We start from the raw sequence: 22,410 nt of genomic DNA, 5'->3' as shown, positions 1-22,410 counted from the left end.
TAATGTTTTCATACCAAATGTTAGAAATTAGCAGGAAGGTGGCAAGTCTCTGTGATCAGGCTCCTTCCCACGCTGACCTCTAGAGCCGTTCTGGGGAAGAGCAAGCACTGTGGCCACTGGGGCTATGGAGATGGGGACCCACATTTTTTTAGTCATGAGCCAACTGCCTGACAGTTTGGGCTGCCTCTGGACGCAGCCAGGAGGTTCCAGCAGGGCACGGGGCAGGGTACCGAGAGGCTGATGGGGGACAGCATGGGGGGAGCAGGGACATAGGGAACGCCTGGGATTGGGCTCTGGCATTCCTGGACCTTCCCTTCTGAAGGCCCCTTCGCCGGCCTCCTTTGGAGTTCTGTCTCTGCTTGGAAGACCCACTGGAGATGACCTGTCCCAGCCCTTGGTTACCCAAGGGGGAAAATGTCTTTGCTCTGGCTCTAGTTCCCTTCCTCCTATTTTTCCCTCCTCAACCTAACAGGTTAGAGAGTGGGCTTCAAAAAAAAAAAAAAAAAGAATCTCACATTCATCCCTGCATCATAATTAAAACTGTAGTGGCTCTCGGGTCATCTGCCTAGGTTCAAATCCCAGCCACATTACTAGCTATACAACCTCAGGCAAATTTCTCAGGGACTCTGAGCCTCTGTTTCCTCATCTGTACACTGGGGGAAAAGAACAGTTCGTACTTTATAGGGTTCCTATGAGAAGCAAATGAGCTAAATCACATAAAGCACACAGAACAGTGCCTGGCACATCAGATGCCCTCACTAAGTGTAGTTATCACTCCCCCTACTTCCTCTCTAGTCCAGGCCACCACAACGTGCATCCACACCTGTCCAATACTGATGGCCTCTGCACTGGCCACCAAGCTCCAGGCCTTCCCTGGGTCAGTTCTCCTATGTCCAGGTAGACGTTTCAATCATCTGCCTTCTCAATGTCTCTTGCCTGGTCAAAAGCCCTTCGGGCTCTCCCCTACCTTCAGGAGTAAGCCTAGCTGCCTCAGTATAATGGAGTACTTACTCCCTGTCCCCTGCGACTCAAATGTAAGCCAGAGCCTTCAGGATTTGCCCCAATCTCCCTCCCATCTAGTCCCCAACTCAAACTCGACCTGGTCTCTAACTTACCTGCACTTTCTTCCCACCTTACATGCTCAGCCCACCCAACAATTTCCTGTACCCAGTGAGGCCCAGTCTTTCTTTTCTCTTTCCTTCTTAGCATAAAATTAACAAACAAAGTGAACAATTCAGTGGCATTGAATATATTCACAATGTTGTACAACCACCACCTCTATTTAGTTCCAAACCATTTTCTTCACCCCAAAAGGAAACCCTGTAGCCACTAAGCAGTTTTCCCTACCTTCTCTCCCTCCCCAGCCCCTGGCAACAACCTATCTGCTTTCTGTCTCTATTGATTTACCTATTCTGGATATTTTATATAAATGTAATCACAGGGCTTCCCTGGTGGCGCAGTGGTTGAGAGTCCGCCTGCCGATTCAGGAGGCACGGGTTCGTGTCCTGGTCTGGGAGGATCCCACATGCTGCGGAGCGGCTGGGCCCGTGCGCCATGGCCGCTGAGCCTGCGCGTCCGGAGCCTGTGCTCCGCAACGGGAGAGGCCACAGCAGTGAGAAGCCCGCGTACCACAAAAATAAATAAATAAATAAATAAATAAAAAATGTAATCACATAATTGTGACCTTTTGTGTCTGGCTTCTTTCACTAATCATAATGTTTTGGGGTTCATCCATGTAGCGTATAGCAATATTTGATTCCTTTGTATGACTGAATAATATTCCATTGTTTGTGTATGTATATGCATGTATATATATGGTATTTTGTTTATGTATTCATTCATTAATGGACATTTGGGTTATTTCTACCTTTTGGCCATTGTGAATGGTGCAGCTATGAACATGTATGTGCATATGTTTGTTTGAATATTTGTTTTCAATTCTTTTCAGTACATACCTAGGAGTAGAATTGCTGGGGCATATGACAATTCTATAATTAACTTTTTGAGGAACTGCCAAATTGTTTTCCACAGCGGCTGTACCATTTTGCATTCCCACCAGCAATGTAAAAGGGTTTCAATTTTTCCATATACTCACCAACACTTGTTCTCCATTTCTGTGATTATAGTCATCCCAATAGGTATGAAGAGATGTCTCATTGTAGTTCTGATTTGCAATTCCCTACTGATGACATTGAGCATCTTTTCATATACTTGTTGGCATTTGTATTCCTTCTTTGGAGAAAGGTCTATTCAAGCCCTTTGCCCATTTTAAAAATTGGATTGTTTTCTGTTGTTGAGTTATAAGACTTCTTTATGTATGCTAGATACTAGACTTTTATCAGATATATGATTTGCAAATATTTTCTCTTATTTTGTAGGTTGTGTTTCACTTTCTTGAAAATGTTCTTTGATGCACAAAAGTTTTTAATTCTGAGCAAGTCCAATTTATCTATTTTTTTCTTTTGCTGTTCTTCCTTTTGATGCCATAGCTAAGAATCCACTGCCAAATTCAAGGTCAAGAAGATTTGCTCCCTGAACTTCCCTGGTGGTGCAGTGGTTATGAATCCGCCTGCTAATGCAGGGGACACAGGTTCAAGCCCTGGTCCGGGAAGATCCCACATGCCATGGAACTAAGCCCGTGCACCACAACTACTGAGCCAGCATGCCACAACTACTGAAGCCCACGTGCTCTAGGGCTTATGCTCCACAACAAGAGAAGCCACCGCAATGAGAAGCACACACACCACAATGAAGAGTAGCTCCCACTAGCCACAACTAGAGAAAGCCCATGTGCAGCAATGAAGATGCAACGCAGCCAAAAATAAATAAATAAAATAAATAAATTTATTTTTTAAAAAAAGACTTGCCCCTATGTTTTCTTCTAAGAATTTTATGGTTTTAACTCCTATAGTTAGGTTAACTGATTTCAAGTTAATTTTGTATATAGTGTGAAACAGGGGTCCAACTTCATTCTTTAGCATGTGGATATCCAGTTGCCCCAGGACCATTTGTTGAAGAGACTATTCTTTACCCATTGAATGGTCTCACCAACCTTGTCGAAAATTAACTATAGGCCCAGCCTTTCAGTCCCACAGGGAACTATTCCTTCCTCCTTTGAACTTAATACTCCACTTTGCTCCTCTGGCATTTCCTAGCTATAGTTCTGCCTTGGTCAGCATTTCTCCTTATCTTCAAGCAACTTGAGGACAGAATAGATCTGGGGAAGAATGTGATCTACAGAGATTGTGGGCTCCTGGGGGGAGGGAGCTGTAGGCTCATGAAAGTGTATGTAACCTGGCCTGAACTCCCTGTACTTGAAGGCCAAGAAGGAGCGAAGTGGTGGACTAAGTCCCTTCTGCCCTGAGGTGGGAGGACTACTGGTAGAGGCAGGGTGTGTGGGGAACTAGGAGCAGCCAGCTTTTCCACCTTCGGTCCATGAGCTGAGGACTGCTTTGCCCCTACCACCAAGTAGACGCCTACACTCAGGGTGCTCCAGCAACCAGATCAGAGTCCCAAGAAGCCCAGAAAAGGGGATCCAGCAGTGAGAGAGAGGGTTGGTCTTTTACATTCAGCAAAAGAAAGCTGCCAGAGGAGAAAGACAATAGCCCTTTGTAATATATACACATGTGAAAAGAGTACTTAAGGAGATTCAAGCCTAGCACAAAGGGCACTTTCCATTATATATATATATATATATATATATTTTAATGTTACCTTTGTTTAGGTGTAAAAGTGGCATTTTGGTTATGTGGGGGATTTTGTCCCTCAGTTTTTTTTAAGAGCTTAAATTAATTTTTTTAATTGAGGCTAAAGTCATAAAGAATTAACCATTTTAAAGTGAACAGGGATTTCCCTGGTGGCGCAGTGGTTAAGAATCCGCCTGCCAACACAGGGGACGGGGGTTTGATCCCTTGTCTGGGAACATCCCACATGCCGTGGAGCAACTAAGCCCACGTGCCACAACTACTGAAGCCCACATACCCAGAGCCAGTGCTGCGCAACAAGAGAAGCCACCACAGGGCTTCCCTGGTGGCGCAGTGGTTGAGAGTCTGCCTGCCGATGCAGGGGATGCGGGTTCGTGCGCTGGTCCGGGAAGATCCCACATGCCGCGCAGAGCGGCTAGACCCGTGAGCCATGGCCGCTGAGCCTGCGCGTCTGGAGCCTGTGCTCCGCAACGGGAGAGGCCACAACAGTGAGAGGCCCGCGTACCGCAAAAAAAAAAAAAAAAAAAGAGAAGCCACCACAATGAGAAGCCCGCGCACCACAACAAAGAGTAGCCCCTGCTCACCACAACTAGAGAAAGCCCACGGCCAGCAACGAAGACCCAATGCTGACAAAAATAAATACATTTATTTTAAAAAAATAAATGAATTTTAAAAAGGGAAGGGGATTGAAAAGGAGCAGGACGGTGTGGGGCCCTCCTGGATACAACCTCCACCTTGGGTCCCCCGTTTCTTGTTTGTAGAAAAAGGCTTTAGTTTCCTGGGCCTTTCCTAAGTTCCAAAGAGCAGACTCAAGCAGTTACTAATTAGGGGAGTGAAGAAATGCAGAAACAAAGGAAAAATAATCAAGAAACAACAGTTCAGAGATACAACAGAGTCCTATTTCCTCCTCAAGGGAAATACGTAACAATCTAACACATATCTTTGAGTTGTTCTGCAGGAACTAAGACCCTCACCCAGGTGGAGGATGGTGACTACATGCTGACCATAAGCACACAGACCCCTGACTGGTTGGAATCAGAAGGTTGATGATTAAGATTCCTGAAACACCACCCTGTTACCTCACCACCAACCAAACAGAAGAAAGTCATGCCCCCTGCAACCCTCACCTCAAACGTTGCCTTTCAAAGCCCTTCCCTGAAAGCCAACAGGGAGTTTGGGTCTCTTGAGCATGAGCTGCCTATTCTCCTTTCTTGGCCCTGCAATAAATGCCTCACCACAACCTGGTATCAGTGAATTGGCTTTGCTTTGTGATGGGTGAGGGGACCCAAGTTCGGTTGGGTAACACTCATACATGTACATTTACTTTGTTTTTTAGGTTTTTGCCACTATTGACAATTCTGCAATAAATATGCCTTTCATGTGTCCTCACATCTGTGGTTTTATTTCTAAGCATTGGGATTATAGCATTAAAAACAACCAACAGTAGGATTATTGGGTCAAAGAGTATAGGTATTTTTAATTTTAAGACTTTGCTACTTTGCTTTTTTAAAATGTAGCAATTCACATCTCTATCAGCACATAATAAGTAATTATCACCTCTTTTAAATGCTCTCCAGTCTGATGAGAATAAAGTGACATTAATTTTCATTTTCCTGACTATGAATAAATGTGAACATCTTTTTAGGTGCATTGCCTGTGAATTCTTATGTGAATTATCTTCTACCCATTTTCCCACTGTGTTGTATGTCTTTTTCTTGCAAATTTTTAAGAGTTCTTTGTATGGTATAAATAATAACCTGCAATTGTTTTCCAAATCCATCATTTGCCTATTGACTTTTCTCAGGAAATCTTTGACATTTAAATGTATTTTATTTTTACATAGTCTAATATATTTACTTCTTTCTGAAGCTTCTAAGTTTCTAATCCTTATTAAGAAGGCCAACCTGGCCCTTAATTTTTTCATACAGACCTAGTTGCTTTGATTTTTTTTAAAGATTATCATTATTTTTTTATGTTTAAATCTTTCTTTATGTAGATCCTATTTTTATGGTTTGGTTCATTGCAAGTAATTTATGATTTTTGTTACAACTGTGATTATTTTCTCCATTTTTATTTCTAGAATAGCATAAAGCTACTAGTGTTCTTCCAAGTCTTCTTGACAGAGAAATAATATCTTGACTAAATACAGGATTTTGGGATCACATCTTTTTCTCTCAGACTAATCAACAGTATTCCTTGGTGTTCTAGCTTCCAATGCTGCAGATGAAAACTCCGATGCCAATTTCTTTCTTTTTTTCCCTTTGTAGGAGATAGTAACTAGCTCTTTTCACGTGGAAGCATGTAACATTTTCTCTTTATCTTCAGTGTTCAGAAATTTTAGTTTTATGGAACCGAACTTGGGTCCGCTTGCCCATCACAAAGCAAAGCCGATTCACCGATACAAAGTTGTAGTGAAGGAAAGTACAGCTTTTATTACAGGGCCAAGCAAGGAGAACAGGAGGCTCATGCTCAAAGACCCAAACTCCCTGATGGCTTTCAGGGAAGGGCTCTGAAAGGCCACATTTGAGGTGAGGGTTGCAGGGGGCATGACTTTCTTGTTTGGTTGGTGTTGAGGTAACAGGGTGGTATTTCAGGAATCTTAATCATCAACCTTCTGGTTCCAACCAGTCTAGGGTCTGTGAGTTTGTGGTCAGCAATGTAGTCACCATCCTCCACTGGGGGGGTGGGGGTGGGGGTGGGGTCTTAGTTCCTGCAGAACAACTCAAAGATATGTGTCAGATTGTTATGTATTTCCCTTGAGGAGGAACTAGGACTCTATTTTATTGCTGAACTGTTGTTTCTTGACTATTTTTCCTTTGTTTCTGCATTTCTTCACTCTCCTAATTAGTAACTGCTTGAGTCTGCTCTTTGGAACTCAGGGAAGGCCTAGGAGACTAACGCCTTTTCTACAAACAAGAAACGGGGGATGCAGAGGGGCTTTTGTACCCAGGAGGGCCCCACATGGTCCTGCTCCATTTCATAGGGAAACGGTTAAATAAAATGTGGTACATCTACCCTGTGGAATATCATGCAGTCATGAAAAAGACTGAATTAGTGTTTGTTTTGAAACGATTTCTACAACATGGGGATATTAAGATCTAGTGGAGTGATGGATACAAGCACCTACTGCAAACTGAAGAACACTGAACAAATAAATGTAAGGTCAAGTAATACATTCATGCTGATATCTGAAAATGCAATATGAATAAACTCCATCTTCCGTGTATTCAGGCTTCCAGCTGAGCTTGGCACCAATGTTCCTTGCTGCATGAGGGGTTTTGAGGGATCTAGTCAACACAGTACTTCAGAAGATCTACCATGAAGCCCTATCATGCCAGAGGCACCAGGCCTAGGCATACACTGATACCTTATTCTATCAGCTTCCTTAAGGAATAATGGATTTCTCATAAGTTACTTTTCCATGGAGCAGACATTTTTTCTTTTTGGTGCTAAACATCTTGAATTTTGATGTTTCTTGATAGAAATCTTCCTAAAATGTACTATTTATTCTTCCCCCTCTTAAGCAAAGGGTACTATCAGAGTCCTTTATAGTAGTGCAAGTAGGACAATGCAGTGGACAGTTTTCACTTTTTCTGTCACCTCCTTCAAAATGTGTCTATCTGCTACCACTTCTATTAATACCTTTCAAAGACCCTTTATAATTTTGCAACTTCCAATCATTTTAATTGTATTAAAAGCTAGATAACCACATTTGCTAAATCTCACACATTAACTAAGACTCTGGATAGAGACAAAAAAGTAAAGGATGTGGCTTCTGGACTGCCACTGTGCTCTCGGAGGCCTTTCCCGACACCTTCCAGAGGGCTCCCTTCCAGATAGGTGAGTGGTGCTATTATTGCAAAGCTGCTGTCAGCACTTGTGTGCAAGGACTGATCCAAAGAGTACAGCCTTGCCCAAAAGGTAGGACATACACCAAGAGTCAAAATGATCCACAAACACATGTGCAAAGTGGCAACCACAGCCTCTCAAAGGGCAACAGTCAAGCAGTACCTCTAACAATTTATATCAACAAAGAGAAGTAGCTGCATGAAGAACACTGGTAGTTAGGTGGTCCTTATGCTAAAGAAGGGTGATTATTTTGGCTCAAATGGATTCATTCATTTGATGAATATTTATGGAGTGCCTATTCCTTATATGCCACCGTATTAAAAACTGAAATACAATGGAGAACAAGACATAGTTCTTCCTTAAAATAATTTATGGTCTATTTGAGAGTTTCTTAAAGGCATTCCCAACCATTTGTAGTTTTTGTCATATCCTAATACCATCTGTACTATTACTTGATGTTTTACCTGACTATCCAGATTAATTCTATTTTTCCCAATACACATATACATAATTATTAAAATAAAAACAGAAAAAGAATAGATATATGTATATGTATAACTGAATCACTTTGCTGTACACCTGAAACTAACATTGTAAGTCAACTATACCCCCAAATAAAATAAAAATAAAATAACATAACATAAAAAGAGGCTTCTCTGTTAACCACCTAAAACACCTGGAGTATCATTAAGCTACAGCACTTTGGAGACACCAACCTACTGGGATCACATTAGTGATCTACATGACCATTAAAGTTCAAATACTAGAGCCCTTCACAGAGCCAATCAAATCACCAAGCTGACCTTCTGGTTCAAAGAGATTTACAGGACCTGGAGATGAGAACTTCCTACAGAGAGAAACGCTTGAATTCATACTACACACCTAATGGAGGTGACCATACCCAAGGACGCTGAGAACATGTGTAACTTATTGATGAGGGATAACTATTAAAGATAAGGAAGACTGATGGGGAATGCTGGATAAGTGGCTATAAAAAGATGGAAAAAGGGAATAATATATGTAGAATGATATAGGCGAAGAAAAAGCCATACTTTAATAAACTGATCTCAATGTTGACATTGTTGTGTTTCTAACAAGCTAGGGAAAATATTTTGCTTGGCAGTCATTTTGATATTGGTCAACATAATGACCTCCTAAAGTAAACAAAGCAATGACTAAGCTCTTGGTGGCAGAGAGGTGATACCTAGGGAGACCATAGACTATTCACAGGTCCAGAGTTCTCTCTCCTTGGACCTGAAAGGTTGTAGAAATGAGAAAGGAGGCATTAGCCAAGGTCAGGCTCAGCTTGAATTATGTGCTAAAGGTCATATTAAGAACAGCTGGCCCCTGCTGCAGTCTGCCCTTTGGTGACAGGAAAAAAAAAACAAATTAAGTCTGTCAGATACCCAGCCGTCCCAAGGCAGGTAAGGCATGTTTACAAGTGGCTGGAAGATGAGCAGCAGCAATGATTTCAGCTAATGGAGTCAGAGTGGACAAACTGGAGAAAGAGGCCAAGTGAAGAGGTATATAAACAGGGATAACTGTCTGGAAAGGCCTGCCCAGAAGTCAGGTAAGCCATTTCTTATCATCTGGAGCAACATGCTTCCTGGAAAGACCAATTTTTTTGGTGTACTCAAAGCTTTAAACATAGGGCTTCCCTGGTGGTGCAGTGGTTGAGAGTCTGCCTGCCGATGCAGGGGACACAGGTTCGTGCCCCGGTCTGGGAAGTTCCCACATGCCGCGGAGCGGCTGGGCCCGTGAGCCATGGCTGCGGAGTCTGCGTGTCCGGAGCCTGTGCTCCACAACGGGAGAGGCCACAACAGTGAGAGGCCTGCATACCGCAAAAAAAAAACCATAACGTATTCCTAATCTTCTTGGCATGTGTCACAGAGTACATCTATCCAGGCCTAAAATCCACAGTAACCTCATTACCATTCCCACTAAACACGGTGTCTTTACAGTTGCTAAAGCAAGTCCTCCACCGGCAGGCAGTACTAAGAATGTTTAAACATAAATTTTTAGTTTTTCAACTATGAGCTGGAATCCTGCTGTTTAGAAAGCAGATGACAGATGCCTAGGAAATTAAAGCAACGTGAAAATAGCTTTTCCTTAGCAACAAAGTTATCCACAACCTTCCAGTTAGAGCAAATTCACAGTTATTAATTTTAGAAGAAATCTGGGGTAGATTAAAATAAACACAGCGAAAATGGTTGAATTTTATTTTCTTTTTACCTTTCCAAGGATGGGATTGACCATTTTTCATATTTTCAAGGGCTAGGGGAAGAAAGGTTTTTAAGTCACCCTTATGCCTTTCCCACAAGGAAACATACTCATGTGTGCTAATGTTGACACCTTTGCTATATGTCTATAGAACACAGAGAGATCTGTGAGTGCCCTGTTTGGTCTTAAGATTACATTTTCATGAAACGAAGAAGGTCCAGCTGACAGAATCCTGCATACATCATACATTCACTCTCTAATCTCATTTCCTTCCATGCTGCTTGGGAGTGGGGCTGGAGGTGAGGGTATAAATCAGCCCCAAATCAAGAGTATATCATATAGAGAACAACGGGTAAGAAAGTCATTTAAAATCTATAAAATGCATGATTGCCATGGCATCACTACTCCCCAACCCCCCAGGATGCAGACGTGCAGAGCCCTCTGGCTCTATCCATTTAACTGGCTACATCATAATCTTGCAGGCCACAGCTTCCTCTACTATATTAGAGGTTCGGACCAGCTCTTCCAAGTAAAAATAAGCACTCACCAAGAAACTGCTAACTGACTGATACCCCTGCCTTCTGGGGTCAAAAAACTTGAATATCCTACTGAGATAACTACTTAAAAAACTGTGGTTGTCTTTTTCCCATTAACAATCTCATAAACAGCGTCTAAACTCAAATATGAGAAGGAAAGAAGAACACTTAATCACTCTAAAGAGTTTTCACGTTAAAAATTATCACAATCCCACAGGAGAAGACAATAAAAAGAGAGCAAAGGACAGAAGAGATGAGGGGTCAAGACCAGGAAGGAGAGACAAGACAAAAACGTCCCATGCCATTCAGAGAAGAGGAATATTTTTCTCTCTTTCTTAAGATGACCCAAACTCTATTTTAAAAGCTATTTCTAGTCAAAGGCTCTGAGACTCCCAGGGCTTCAAAATAAGCCCATGTGGTATTCAGAAAATATTTGAACTCACTTCTGGGTGTTGTTTCCTCTCAAAGGGTCAAACCAAACATAGCTATAGCTACAGCTGGGAAACTTTCAAGCCAGATCAAGGCCAGGGCCAGTAACAGCAGCAAGTTAAAGGCTGGGTTGTGGGAGTCCCAGACTAAGGCTAGGAGCAGAAATAGTCTGGGAACAGGTCGTCAGAACCCTCACTTCTTTTACTATTGAGTCATCTCATATATTCTAGCTGTGGCCAGGGACAAAGAGTAGTATTATCAGCACTTCTGTTAGTATGGTTACTAGTTCATATTAATCTTCATGTAGGCTAAAAATATAAAGCCTTTGATAATCTTTAGCTAAAATTCAGGCCCAATATGTTTTTAGTGAAGAGAGGAAAAAAGATTAAATGTGTGAAGTACTTGAAGTGCTTGCAAAGAAAGGTGCAGTGGATAACATCTCACTAAATAAAAAATGGGTTATTCTAAGAAGTGCTATTCAAAGCAAATACGGTGTGCTATGGCTTAACTATCACAATGTTCCTTAAATAAAAGTATCAGAAAGCTCCAAATTAGCTAACAAAGTCAGACTCTCAGGTTTTCTACACTAAGCTAAAATAGAGTCAAGGGAACATTATTTCCCAATGGTATATTGATTTCAAAACTATTTTCCCTACTTATATAGAGACTGATGTGTTAGAAAGATACAACAGATAATCTCAAGAAATCAAGAGATGAAGGACTACAAATACTAAAGAGAATAGCAACCATGCTTTCAGTGCCCTTCCCAGCATTCTGAATATGCAGCTACCCCACCCCAACCCTTTGTAGATAGAAGACACATGTCCAGCAATTCCATTTCTGGGTAGTCAAAAGAACTGAAAGCAGGATCTTGAAGAGATATTTGCACTATTATGCTCACTGCAGCATTATTCACAAAAACCAAGGTGTGGGTGCACTTAAATGCCCACTGACAGATGAATGGACAAAGAAAATGTAGGATATACATAAAACAGTATATTATCCAGAAGTAATAAGGAAGGAAATCCTGTCGCATGTGACAACATGGATGAACTTTAAGGACATTATGCTAAATGAAATAAGCCATTCACAAGAGGACAAACACCATATGATTCGATATGAGGAATCTAAAGTAGTCAAACTCATAGAAAGCAGAAAGTAGAATGGTGATTGCCAGGGGCTGGGGGCAGGGGGAAGTGGGGAGTTGCTGTTCAAAGGGTATAAAGTTTCGATTATGCAAGATGAAAAAGTTCTAGCGATCTGCAGTATAACGTTGGGCTTATGGTTAACAATACTGTACTGTACACTTAATTTGTTAAGAGGGTAGATCTCATGTGTTTTTTTTCACCACAATAAGGAAAAAAAAAGAGAGAGACTATATTGTGGGTGGGACAAACTTGGAAAAAGGACCAAGGAAAGGAAAAACAATCAACTGCTTACTAAACTTTTGATTTTGAGCATGAAAGAAGAAAAGAAGCTGAAAACACTAATTACACAACTGGGTTCCCTGGAACACTATTCCCAAGAGATGGTACATTTTAGAAGAATTCCATGATCAAAAAATTTGTGGAAAATTGCATATTGTTTCCTTTTTGGATGTTCACAATGAGATTAGTATATAAAAGCTTCCAAGAAGTCCTAGAATAAACTAGCCTATTTAACTTTCTTCAAGAAAGCATTTCTAAACTCATTTGACTCAGAAAAAGATTTTTTTTGTAAAATAAATATTAAAATCCCAAGGGATTCATGTTTCATGGAGAACAATGTAGGAAATGATAATTTGGGGAACTAATTTTAGGGACAGATTCCTGGGCAGGGCAGACCTGCCTACTGAGAGTTCCTCCTCCTGTTTCAAAAACCCAAATAACCAACCAACATTACCCCTATCTTGCCTGAAATATTTAACTCCTTTTATAATGTGAAATTCCAATTAGACTGTCTAATAAACATCTTCCAGAAGAGCTCAAATATTAGTCATTTATGATTTCATGTAAATTAATGTGTTGTCAGTGTCACTGTGTATTGACAGAGTACTTTATAGTTTTCAAAACCACTTTAACACACATATACACATGTCCTTCCTTCAAGCTACACAATTAGTAGGTATAGTTAAGACTAAACCCAAGATTGGCTGATTCTAGTCTAGTATCCTTTCTACTAGAACAATAGCTGTGCTAAACAATAGCTGTGGGAGGGATCTCTGAGATTTTTATAAAGAAATAGTTCACATAAATCAAATCGTATTTTTTTTTTTTAGATTAAGGGAGACTCAACTGATTCTACCCTTACAAATTTTCTCAGGACCATGGAGAGTAGACAAAAGAGCAGAAAAATGGCCATGTAAAAAGATTACCCATTTTCTAATGATCTCATTTTTCACACTACAAAAATCTTTCATATGTAAGTGACCTAGAAGAGTTATAAAGAAAACTGGATTTAGCAGAGCTTTCACATCTTAAGTGTTCATTTGGCATCACTTCTAAAAATACCATTAAAACAGACAGAATGAGTACAGGTGCCCTCTTTTGCCCTTATTGTACTTAAATACTTTAAACTGTTCCAGTTTTTCACAGAAACACTGTTCAAAAGAATATAAGTAAAATTTAATCCTAACCTTTTACTAAATTTCAGGTTCAAAATCTTTTCATTAGCAGAGAAGATACTGGTAAAAAAACCTCTTTCTAGACTAAAGAGAGAAACACCTTCAATCCTTTAAATAGAAAATGCATCCAGGTGTTTACACCTTTAAAGGAAACTTGAGTCTCTACATACATGTCTTGACTAACATCCAACTTGCATGTTGATAGATTGGCACGTATGTTAAATTTTCTTTTTTCTTTTTATTTTTTTTAGTGTCAACTTCAACTATTTCATTATCCTTATATTAAAGATTCTGAGTGCAACTGAGTAGGCACTTTAAAAGACAAAAAAAAAAAAAGAGAGCAAATCAACTATTAGTCTTGGACATATGGTTAGGAACCAACAGCACAGTTTAAATAGGCCAAGTTCAGCAATGATACAAATCAACATCTGTACAGCCTAATAACTTTCCAGAGCACTTCTTCACCTTCATTGTTTATCTGTGTAATAAACCTTAAGATTGTTAGGCTAGTGTTCTTATTACTTCGGGACAATAAAATCAAGCCTCAAAAGGTTAAGTAACTTGCCCAAGGTCACATCATGGCTGGGAGAAGAGCTAGAAGTATAAACTCAGATGTCTCAGGTCCTAAGCCAGGACACTTTTTTTTTTTTTTTTTTTTTTTTACTGCAGTCATGGTTCTGTGGTTGATGATGGCAGGAGTGGGTGTGGGACCCTTAGATACATAAACACCCCCCCGCATTAGTGTTCTAGGGAGCCTCTGTTACCCATGAGAGTGTATGCCAAGGCAGAAGAAATGCTGAGAACCCTGTGCTGGGTATCATACAACTTTGATATTGTCATCATAGGGATGAATAACCAGTTGACCAGTGACTGTTGAACATTAGCCATAAAATATGCATAAATGTAAGCCTTAAAGGATTTATTTCAAGATGTTAATAACTTCTCTTTTGAAGTAAAAACTGAGGCATGAATTGTATTTGTCTCATTTATAATAATGTTCAATAACAAGGGTCATTATGACAGCAAAAATGCCAGTTTCACTAAATGTTATAATCCAGTGGACTTGCATTGGCTCACACTGACTTAAAAAAGGGTTTACATGAAGACAACATAAAAATTAAAATCAAAACAATTGCCAAAAAAAAATTTCAAATTCATTTTGTTAATATTCAAAATGACCTATAGACATACTGACAAATTCTGATATCAAACTCCAGACGTGCCCTGCTCTGTGCAGTATATGTTCACCTGAAAAGTTACATGAAATATGGAAACACGTATAAAACTAACTAAAGGACCTATAACACAACTCAGGGGTTCCTACCCAGGTCTGTGGAAAAATGACTTCATAGAAGAAGTGGGTTTAAAGAAACATTAGACCCTGGATGAGCAGCAACGTTCGGGAAGGGAGTTCCATAAGCAGAGGCAGCTCTCATGTCAATTACAGGTGTCTTGAGAGTCTCCAAGCCTCTCATAGATTCTTCTCTGTTGTAAATAAAGGGGGTTGGATGAGGTCATGCCCAAGTTAAAGTCTAGCTTTAATGTACTATAAGTGTCAAAGAATACTTTTTGATCTGCTGAACAGCAAAACCCAAACTTCTTTATTACTCAAGTGCGTGCTTAACTAAGTAAAAAAAGAAAGCTGTGCAGAGTGCCCTCTGGTGGACAGCTGGACATGCCAAAGGGCTTCCCATCTGGAAGTTCTCAATCAGCATTCATTCAAATATAATTAAATAATGTGTGTCCACTGTGTGTCAGTTATTGAGTATACAGTAGCTAACACGAGAGACACACAGTCACTGATTGCCCTCATCGACTGCAGAGTCTAGAAGCATAGGTGGACATTAAAGCATTGCTTCATTACAGAGGTATTTAATGCCACAAAGGGATAATAGATGGTATTATGACAATGATCTATGGGGAAGATGTAAGCTCCACTGAAGAAAGGATTCCTAAAATTTTCACAATTAAGCTGAGACCTGAAGGAAAAGTGAGCTTTAGGCAGGCAGAGGAAACAGTATCCATAATCGCCCTGTAAAATAGAGAAAAAGGCCAGCTGTGATTGACTCAAGATGAGGAAATGGGAGCTGAGCCAGAGGTGGTATGTAGTACACGAAGCGTCATGTAGGCGGTGTTAATTCAGGATTTTGACCTTTAACCAAAGAGCAGTAGAACATAATCAAAAGGTTTAAAGGGGGGAAAGATGTGATTCAAATCATGATTTTAAAAGATCACTTTAGTTTTTAATGTAAAGAATGGAGTTGGGCAAAAGTTGAATTGGGGTTGCTTCTAGTCCTTGCTCTCCCATATACCATCCTAGTTTATGCTACACACTTACTGAGTGTCAGCCAAGTGCCAAGCACTCCCATTCAGATCTCTGGGCACAGGTGGCAGAGTCAAGATCATGGCAGCTGCGTAAGGAACTACCATCAGAAGCCTCTTCCACCTCTGCTAGTCCTCCCATTGCTGCGCATACTATGGCGAAAAGCTTGTTGATGCGTACGTTTATCGGCCCACTCCAACAAGTCACATATTCTTGGGGGACCCTAATTACTGCCATAGCAGGGGGCAGAAATTTGCCCCAACAGCCTGGGCTGCCTTGTTCCTGTGACTTCAAAGAGCACGAGTTAATAAGTACGATCCCCTCCCTATAATGAGCTGAGTAAAATTATACAGGATAAATGCACTATCCCCCAACTCCCTGTCCTCACTGGGGTCATTATTCAATTGATCCTTTTATTGCAGACTTGAAGGATGCACATTCAAATACTTTTTCCTGTGTTCTAAAATTGACTGTGGTGATGATTGTACAACTATGTAAATGTACTAAAAACTGAATTGAATACTTTAAATTGTTGATTTGTAGGGTATATGAATTATATCTCAATAAAGTTGTTTCCAAAACAAAAATTTTTTAAATCACCTCTTCTTTAAAGATGATGACATGGATGAGCGAGATGACAGCAGAGATAAAAGTGCCAAAGCCACAGGTGCAACTGTTTCTGTAACTGTTGCACATTGGCATATTTTATATTCATAGGCAAGCCAGAAGTCTCTACGATGATGAGAAGAAATCAAATCTATAAAGGTTGTATTTTCCCCATAAATCACTCCATCTAAAAGCTTAGGCAAAGAGCAGCAATAACAACAACAACGACGATACATAAACATATAAACTCTCAAAAGAGATGTCTTTTTTGAAAAAAGGTGGTTGGATATAAAAGAGGTTAATGAAATATACCAATCAGATCCTTCTTCATTTACCTCCCACAGTTTACCTAGGAAAGGTGCAGCCTGAGAACATACACCTTAAACAGTGCTAGAACTTCCATGATTCCAGACATTGCTGCTCTGCAGAAGGCCCTCTCCCACTCTCCATATGGGGCAAACAGTCAAAGAGGAAAGGGCTGCAAACACGAAGCAAGTGGCCTGTAAAATGCCATCTATACTTGTTTTTGTTTTTTAAATCTGCTGATTCCACTGAATCTGCATTTATAATGATACAGACAGCAAAAGAGATTCCTTTGACCAGAAGGATAATAAAGGTTGAAGCTATTCAAAATAGTCAAGGCCTCGGTTTAAAAGCAACTTTAGGCTAACATTAGAATGAAGGAGAAAAAGACTATAGCATCTTGGAATTTGCAATAGCAAGGCAAAGGGATTGTGAGCACAGGTAGACACCTGCCACTGACTTTCAAAGCTTCAAAACCTTAGCTATGAGACTATTGCTAAAAACCTGGAAGGGTTATTCAGGAAAGAAGGGTGTGCCCAACAACAGAAATTCTCCATGGTCAATCAAGAAGAGAGCCCCTGAGAAAGAAAAAGGGCATTACCTAAGGAAATACTAATATGCTTATATATAATGGGAGCTCTCTGGAAAGCTCAAACTTAAGCTTTAGAAGAAAGACACATAAATATAAAAGTAGAATCAACCTAAAAAAGCATCTACAGCAAACGGTGCGTTAACAGAGGCTCAGAATGCCAGAGACAACAAAACAAGGTATTGCTGGCCATGTTCAAAGAAAGAAGAAAACAAGAGGATAGCGTAACAGTTTGGGAGAAAGGAGTGTAATATTCACAGAAGACCGGTGAAAAAGGAGCCCCACTCAAGATGGAAGCTGACTTCCTTCTCTTATAATAAAGAAAATGGTCTGCACCTTGGTCAGGGCAAACAAAGAGCATGAAGATGGAGCTGGGAGACAGGGAGAGAAAGGAATCCATCACTTTCAATGACTTCCAGTTCTCCCACTTAGATGACTCTCATCCTAGGGCACTGAAGGAACTGATAGGTCCCTTTTGACACCATGTGGATGGAGATGGCATTCTTTTGCCCACAACAGTCCCACTCTACATGTGTCCAGTGAGTCACATTGTATATATTACTTTCTTGCTCAGTATCTCTTCTGGGCTTCTCAACAATCTAGTCAGATACACAAAGCTATTACTACTGCCCTCATTATACACTGAAACTCAGAATTTAAGTGACCTGCTCAAAATCACACAGCCCACCAGGAACAGGACCAGATCTAGACCTGGTCATCTGACTCTAGCCAGTGCCCTTTTCACTAACCAGTGTATCTTTTCACTGCATCTTCAGCAGAGTAACCGATAAAATTCAAGCTACGTAATATTAACAACAGTGTTAGTATACTTCCAGCAAGATGAATACTATTAACCAACAAGTGCCAGTTAAACATCTATTAACTGCCATATGACTCTGGCTGTTCAATCTTCAAATCTCATTTAATCTTCACACCATCCCCAGGAGGGAGTTGCAGATGAGGACCCAAGGCTCCCGGCATTGAGTAACTTGCTTGAGTCACCAGTGACTGGTGTAGCAAAGGTTTAACTGTAGTGGAATCTGTTCTAGCTTCAAACTCCATACTCCTTCCATTACAACTGGCTGTTACCCTAAATGTTTATCAAGAACTACTCTAAGATATGGAGGGTATGGTTAATCCAAATACAATGAGCAGAAAACAGTCAATGGCTTTCCTGAGTCTTGAGAAGTTTGATGTGCCAAATATATTTCTATAGCATGAGCTATGATTACGCTAACAAAAGAAAAGCCACTTCTTTCTTTTTTACCTACGTCAAAGTCGTATGGGAATCAATGCTGAGGGCATGAGCATAGCAGGGGTGAGAGTAGAGGCAGGCAATAAAACAAACAGTGCCTGAATTTTCTATGATGCTTAAAAGGGTTCAAAGATTACTGTAATCCCTGGGGTAAGTGTGCTTCCTTCTAACTAAGGAATAGGCCAGGAGGTTGTTAGGGTCAGAGCAAAGGAAAGATATAAGCATGAGCAAGTGGAACCTTCTTTTATCATCTCTAGGACCTACCTCCTGAGAAGTCTCATTAGTTCTGGCTTCAGAGGGGAACAAAGAAAGCTACTTTGATAGAGATGAGAACATAAGTGCTCTTCAGGTTAAGTTTATTGCCTGGGATCACCAGTGATGGGGGCAAGAGTGGTCTAAATGGAATGGAATCTGGGGCTTCAGACTCACAGATGTATAGGCACTAGCAAGTCCACCAGCAGCAGTGGTTAAGAGAACACTCCACATAACACCATTTGTCAATTCAACAAAGGTTTATCAAGCATCTACTTTATCTATACATCAAGCAATGGGTAAGCTCTGTGGAGCTTACAGTCTGTAGGGGAATTACTGATACAGAAGGGGTGCTGTGGGCACTTGAAAACTAGGAATGGAGCTGAATGTTTATCACCCCTGAGTTTCCACTGATTCAGAGTGCTTCAAAATTCTGTAAAACTTCATTCATTTTAATTAAAAAACAAACCACCACTACTTACTTTTAAGGATCCCAGTAGATGCAGCAAATAGACTACTTATTTTAAGCACTGGCTTTTATAATTTGATCTATGTCTTAAAGAAAATGTAATCTTGTTGACTATAAAAAAAATTCATCACCAGTTGCAACTTTCACCTCCTAAGAAACTTAGGTCTACTACGCAAAATTAGTCAGTCAACCATAGAGAGTATAGGTGAAACTTTGTAATACAACATATTTACTACTTTACTTATTCTAGTCCAGTGTATGCCCCAAGAACAGCCTTTGCTGGAAGTATTAACAACCACTGTACAATTGCATAGGGAGGTGTTTAAGACTTGATGTTCTCCCACTTGATCTTTTAATCTATCCATACAGGTCCCAGATTAGCTACTAACACCTTCTATTCCCCCCAAGCTTCCAAATAGCAGCAGAGCTGGAATTTAAGGGATTTAAACCTGTGTCTGTCTCCAAACCCAACTGAGCACACCAATGCCCTACAGCTCTACTGCCCCCTGTTTAGATGAGAGTTAGCAAATCTGAGTGCCTCTACTGGTCAGGTAGGTAACACCAATGAGCAAAGAGGCAGGTAATGGATATGCATATTTGGTATGAGCAGAAGAACTATGGGAGCTGGAGAGGGGACTGGAGGGGACAGCAGCTATTTGGCTCCAATGACTGCTACCACGTATGCTCTTGCAATTTTTTTTGGCCATGCTGTGTGGCATGTGGGATCTTAGTTCCCCGACCAGGAATTGAACCCGTGCCTCCTGCAGTGGAAGCACGGAGTCTTAACCACTGGAATGCCAGGGAAGTCCCTATGTTCTTGCAATTTTAAAAGAAACCAGAACTTCAAAATTTTATGTATACTCCTGAATATTAACATTAAATGTTAGTTCAAGTTTGTTTGTTTTAAGAGTACCACATGGGTCAAGCAGATTAACAGCTCTCAATCTTCGTTAACGTGCTGTTGGCATCATATTTTGAACAGCACTGGTTTGCTTTGCTAAATTCTGCAGTGTTATTTTCATAAGTGTAACATCACCCTGGAGACGAGTGAGAGAGAAAGTTCATTAACGCCTTAAATACGAAGGGCGCTCTCTTTCAGGCAGCCTAGATGGACTCATGGACTAATGTCATGTAAGGCAGAGCTGCTCACTTTGATCACAAGGTGCTTTTCTCCCCAAGGGCCCACAGAATAAATTTCATTTCTTTCCCATAGCAATTATACCCTGAACAGTTGCTTACCCGTTTGTCAATGTCATTGTGTTGGAGCTGCACAAAGCGAGCGCTGATGGCTGCAATGTAACTCTGCTGATTGGAGAATGCCACGCGGCCAGCACCTTTGGGGTACTTCAGCTCTGGGTCCGTATCAATGCCAGCATAGCAGACACCGCCATACAAACGGTCCATGATCATTGCCAGTTCAACTGCAAGAAAATAAACACTGTTCGGTATAAATGTTTAGAAGGTACTCTTGCCCAGGAGAAGGAAGGACTATGTAAGGACCATGCAGTGTAATTAAGAAACGGAAAACCCATGTTAAGTCTCATGAAGAGTGTCTACACCAGTCTTACAGCTCAAGAAGGGGAGCTCCTCATAGGATATTTGAAAACAAAATGAAAAAAAAATTTAAGAGTTTATATAATCAGAATTTCAGCAACAGTATAAAAGAGATGATCTATCAGCAATCCTCCTGTTCTAATTTCTAACTGCTTAGTCCACTGGAGTGGGCCCTGGGTAGGCAAAGCATTTCAGGTACCCTAACAAGTTAATAAGAAACAGCTCTACTTACTGACCTCTAGGACTGAAAGCAATTACTAAAGTCACACTACTGTATTAAGATCAAGCTACAGAAAGAATTTAATTAAAAAAAGAATTTAATTCATTTTAACTAGAGGCAGTATGTTTACAGGCTTAAAGTAAATCTCTACAATTAAAAAAAAACTAAAGATTTTAAGAGTATATACTTTCCCAATTGAGAACTCTCCATACTAACTTCTCACACTGAATTCTTAAATAATAGTACTAAAAATGATCACAGCAGCAATGATTTATTGAGCACTTACAATGTGCCAGGAAACACTAAGCTGCTACAAAGGTAGTAAAAACATACTCATCCTACACCCTGCTATAAATCCAGAGGTCTGGTCTGCACACCTCACCATATTTCTTCTAAGTATACCTTTATATTGGTATATTTGCAAAACACCTGTACAGAAGGCACTTGGAAATTGGACCATTCCAAAGGTCTGATATTCTAAAATTGTCCTCATCAAAAGGTACCATGGAGAGACACATAGCAGTTACTTACCTGGATCCAAATTGCCTGAAGGTAATTGTTTACTTGATACTGGATGGCACCTCCTCCAGGTATGACCATTCCTTTCAGGCCACTCACATGGCTTAAGTCCAAAAGACTTAGTCCTACCCCTGGCGAACGACCCAAGAATCCACTTTCCTCAAACACCTACACATGGCATTTGGAAAGGAGCAGACAGGGAAGACAGATGATGACCTGGGACACAGCCAGTGTGCAAAGACCATCAGACAGTAGAGCTCCACAGGAATCAGTATCTGGGGAGAAGGAAAGCAGCACAACCTGGAGGGGCAGGGGAAGAACTCTGCAGCAGGCACAAGGGCTGAAGGGCTGAACGGCGTACGATTGCTACAAACAGAAGGAAAGCCAAGTACTACTGGTTCCTGTAATAGGAAGCTGCTGAGGCAGTAAGAAAGCTATATCGCCAGACAGGAAGGCTGTCTTTCTATTCAACTTCTTCAAAATTTGTCCCCAAACCAGACTGCTTAATACTGGTAATTGTTTTCTAAGTGCCTGTTTCTAACTGGAAGAATGACTTCCAACCAACAGGTAGTTTTCAGAAGGTGAGAAAATAAACTAGCAATAATTAAGCCAGAGAATAAGTGCTTTTAAAGACAGAACAGCAGAAAGCTATCCCAATGATCCCATTATGATCAGAATTACTGAGTCACATCAGCCAAGGGAACATTGCTGGTTAGAGCCCAAGTGAACCCTGACTGCAGTCTTGGGGCAGGATCCAGGAATCACATTCATTCAAACAATGCAATAAGAATCATGTGTGTATCCTAAATATCAGAGTTCAGTGGGTCCTCATACTTCACCCCAACAACTTCTGATGGCTTGGGGACTTCCTCACATAACTAACATTATTCCAGTTACAGAGAACAAGAAACTGAATGTGGAATTAATTCACTGCAGTCATTAATGAATTTCCTTTATTAGTCAAGTGGGCTTAGTAAAAT

At 40.6% G+C, this 22,410-nt stretch overlaps 1 protein-coding gene across 3 annotated transcripts in view; it reads right to left on the bottom strand.

Annotated features, from left to right (window-relative positions):
* Positions 1-22,410, bottom strand: part of CPEB3 (cytoplasmic polyadenylation element binding protein 3) — a 180,263-nt gene that overhangs the window by 1,446 nt on the left and 156,407 nt on the right. For all 3 annotated transcript variants that reach the window (XM_060114405.1, XM_060114311.1, XM_060114505.1), the window contains exon 9: positions 20,377-20,558. In XM_060114405.1, coding sequence (XP_059970388.1) covers positions 20,377-20,558 — 182 coding nt within the window. The remainder of the gene's footprint in view (positions 1-20,376; positions 20,559-22,410) is intronic.

Source organism: Mesoplodon densirostris, chromosome 1, assembly GCF_025265405.1.
Source record: "Mesoplodon densirostris isolate mMesDen1 chromosome 1, mMesDen1 primary haplotype, whole genome shotgun sequence".
NCBI lineage: Eukaryota > Metazoa > Chordata > Mammalia > Artiodactyla > Ziphiidae > Mesoplodon > Mesoplodon densirostris.
This window is presented reverse-complemented; position numbering and strand designations above follow the sequence as displayed.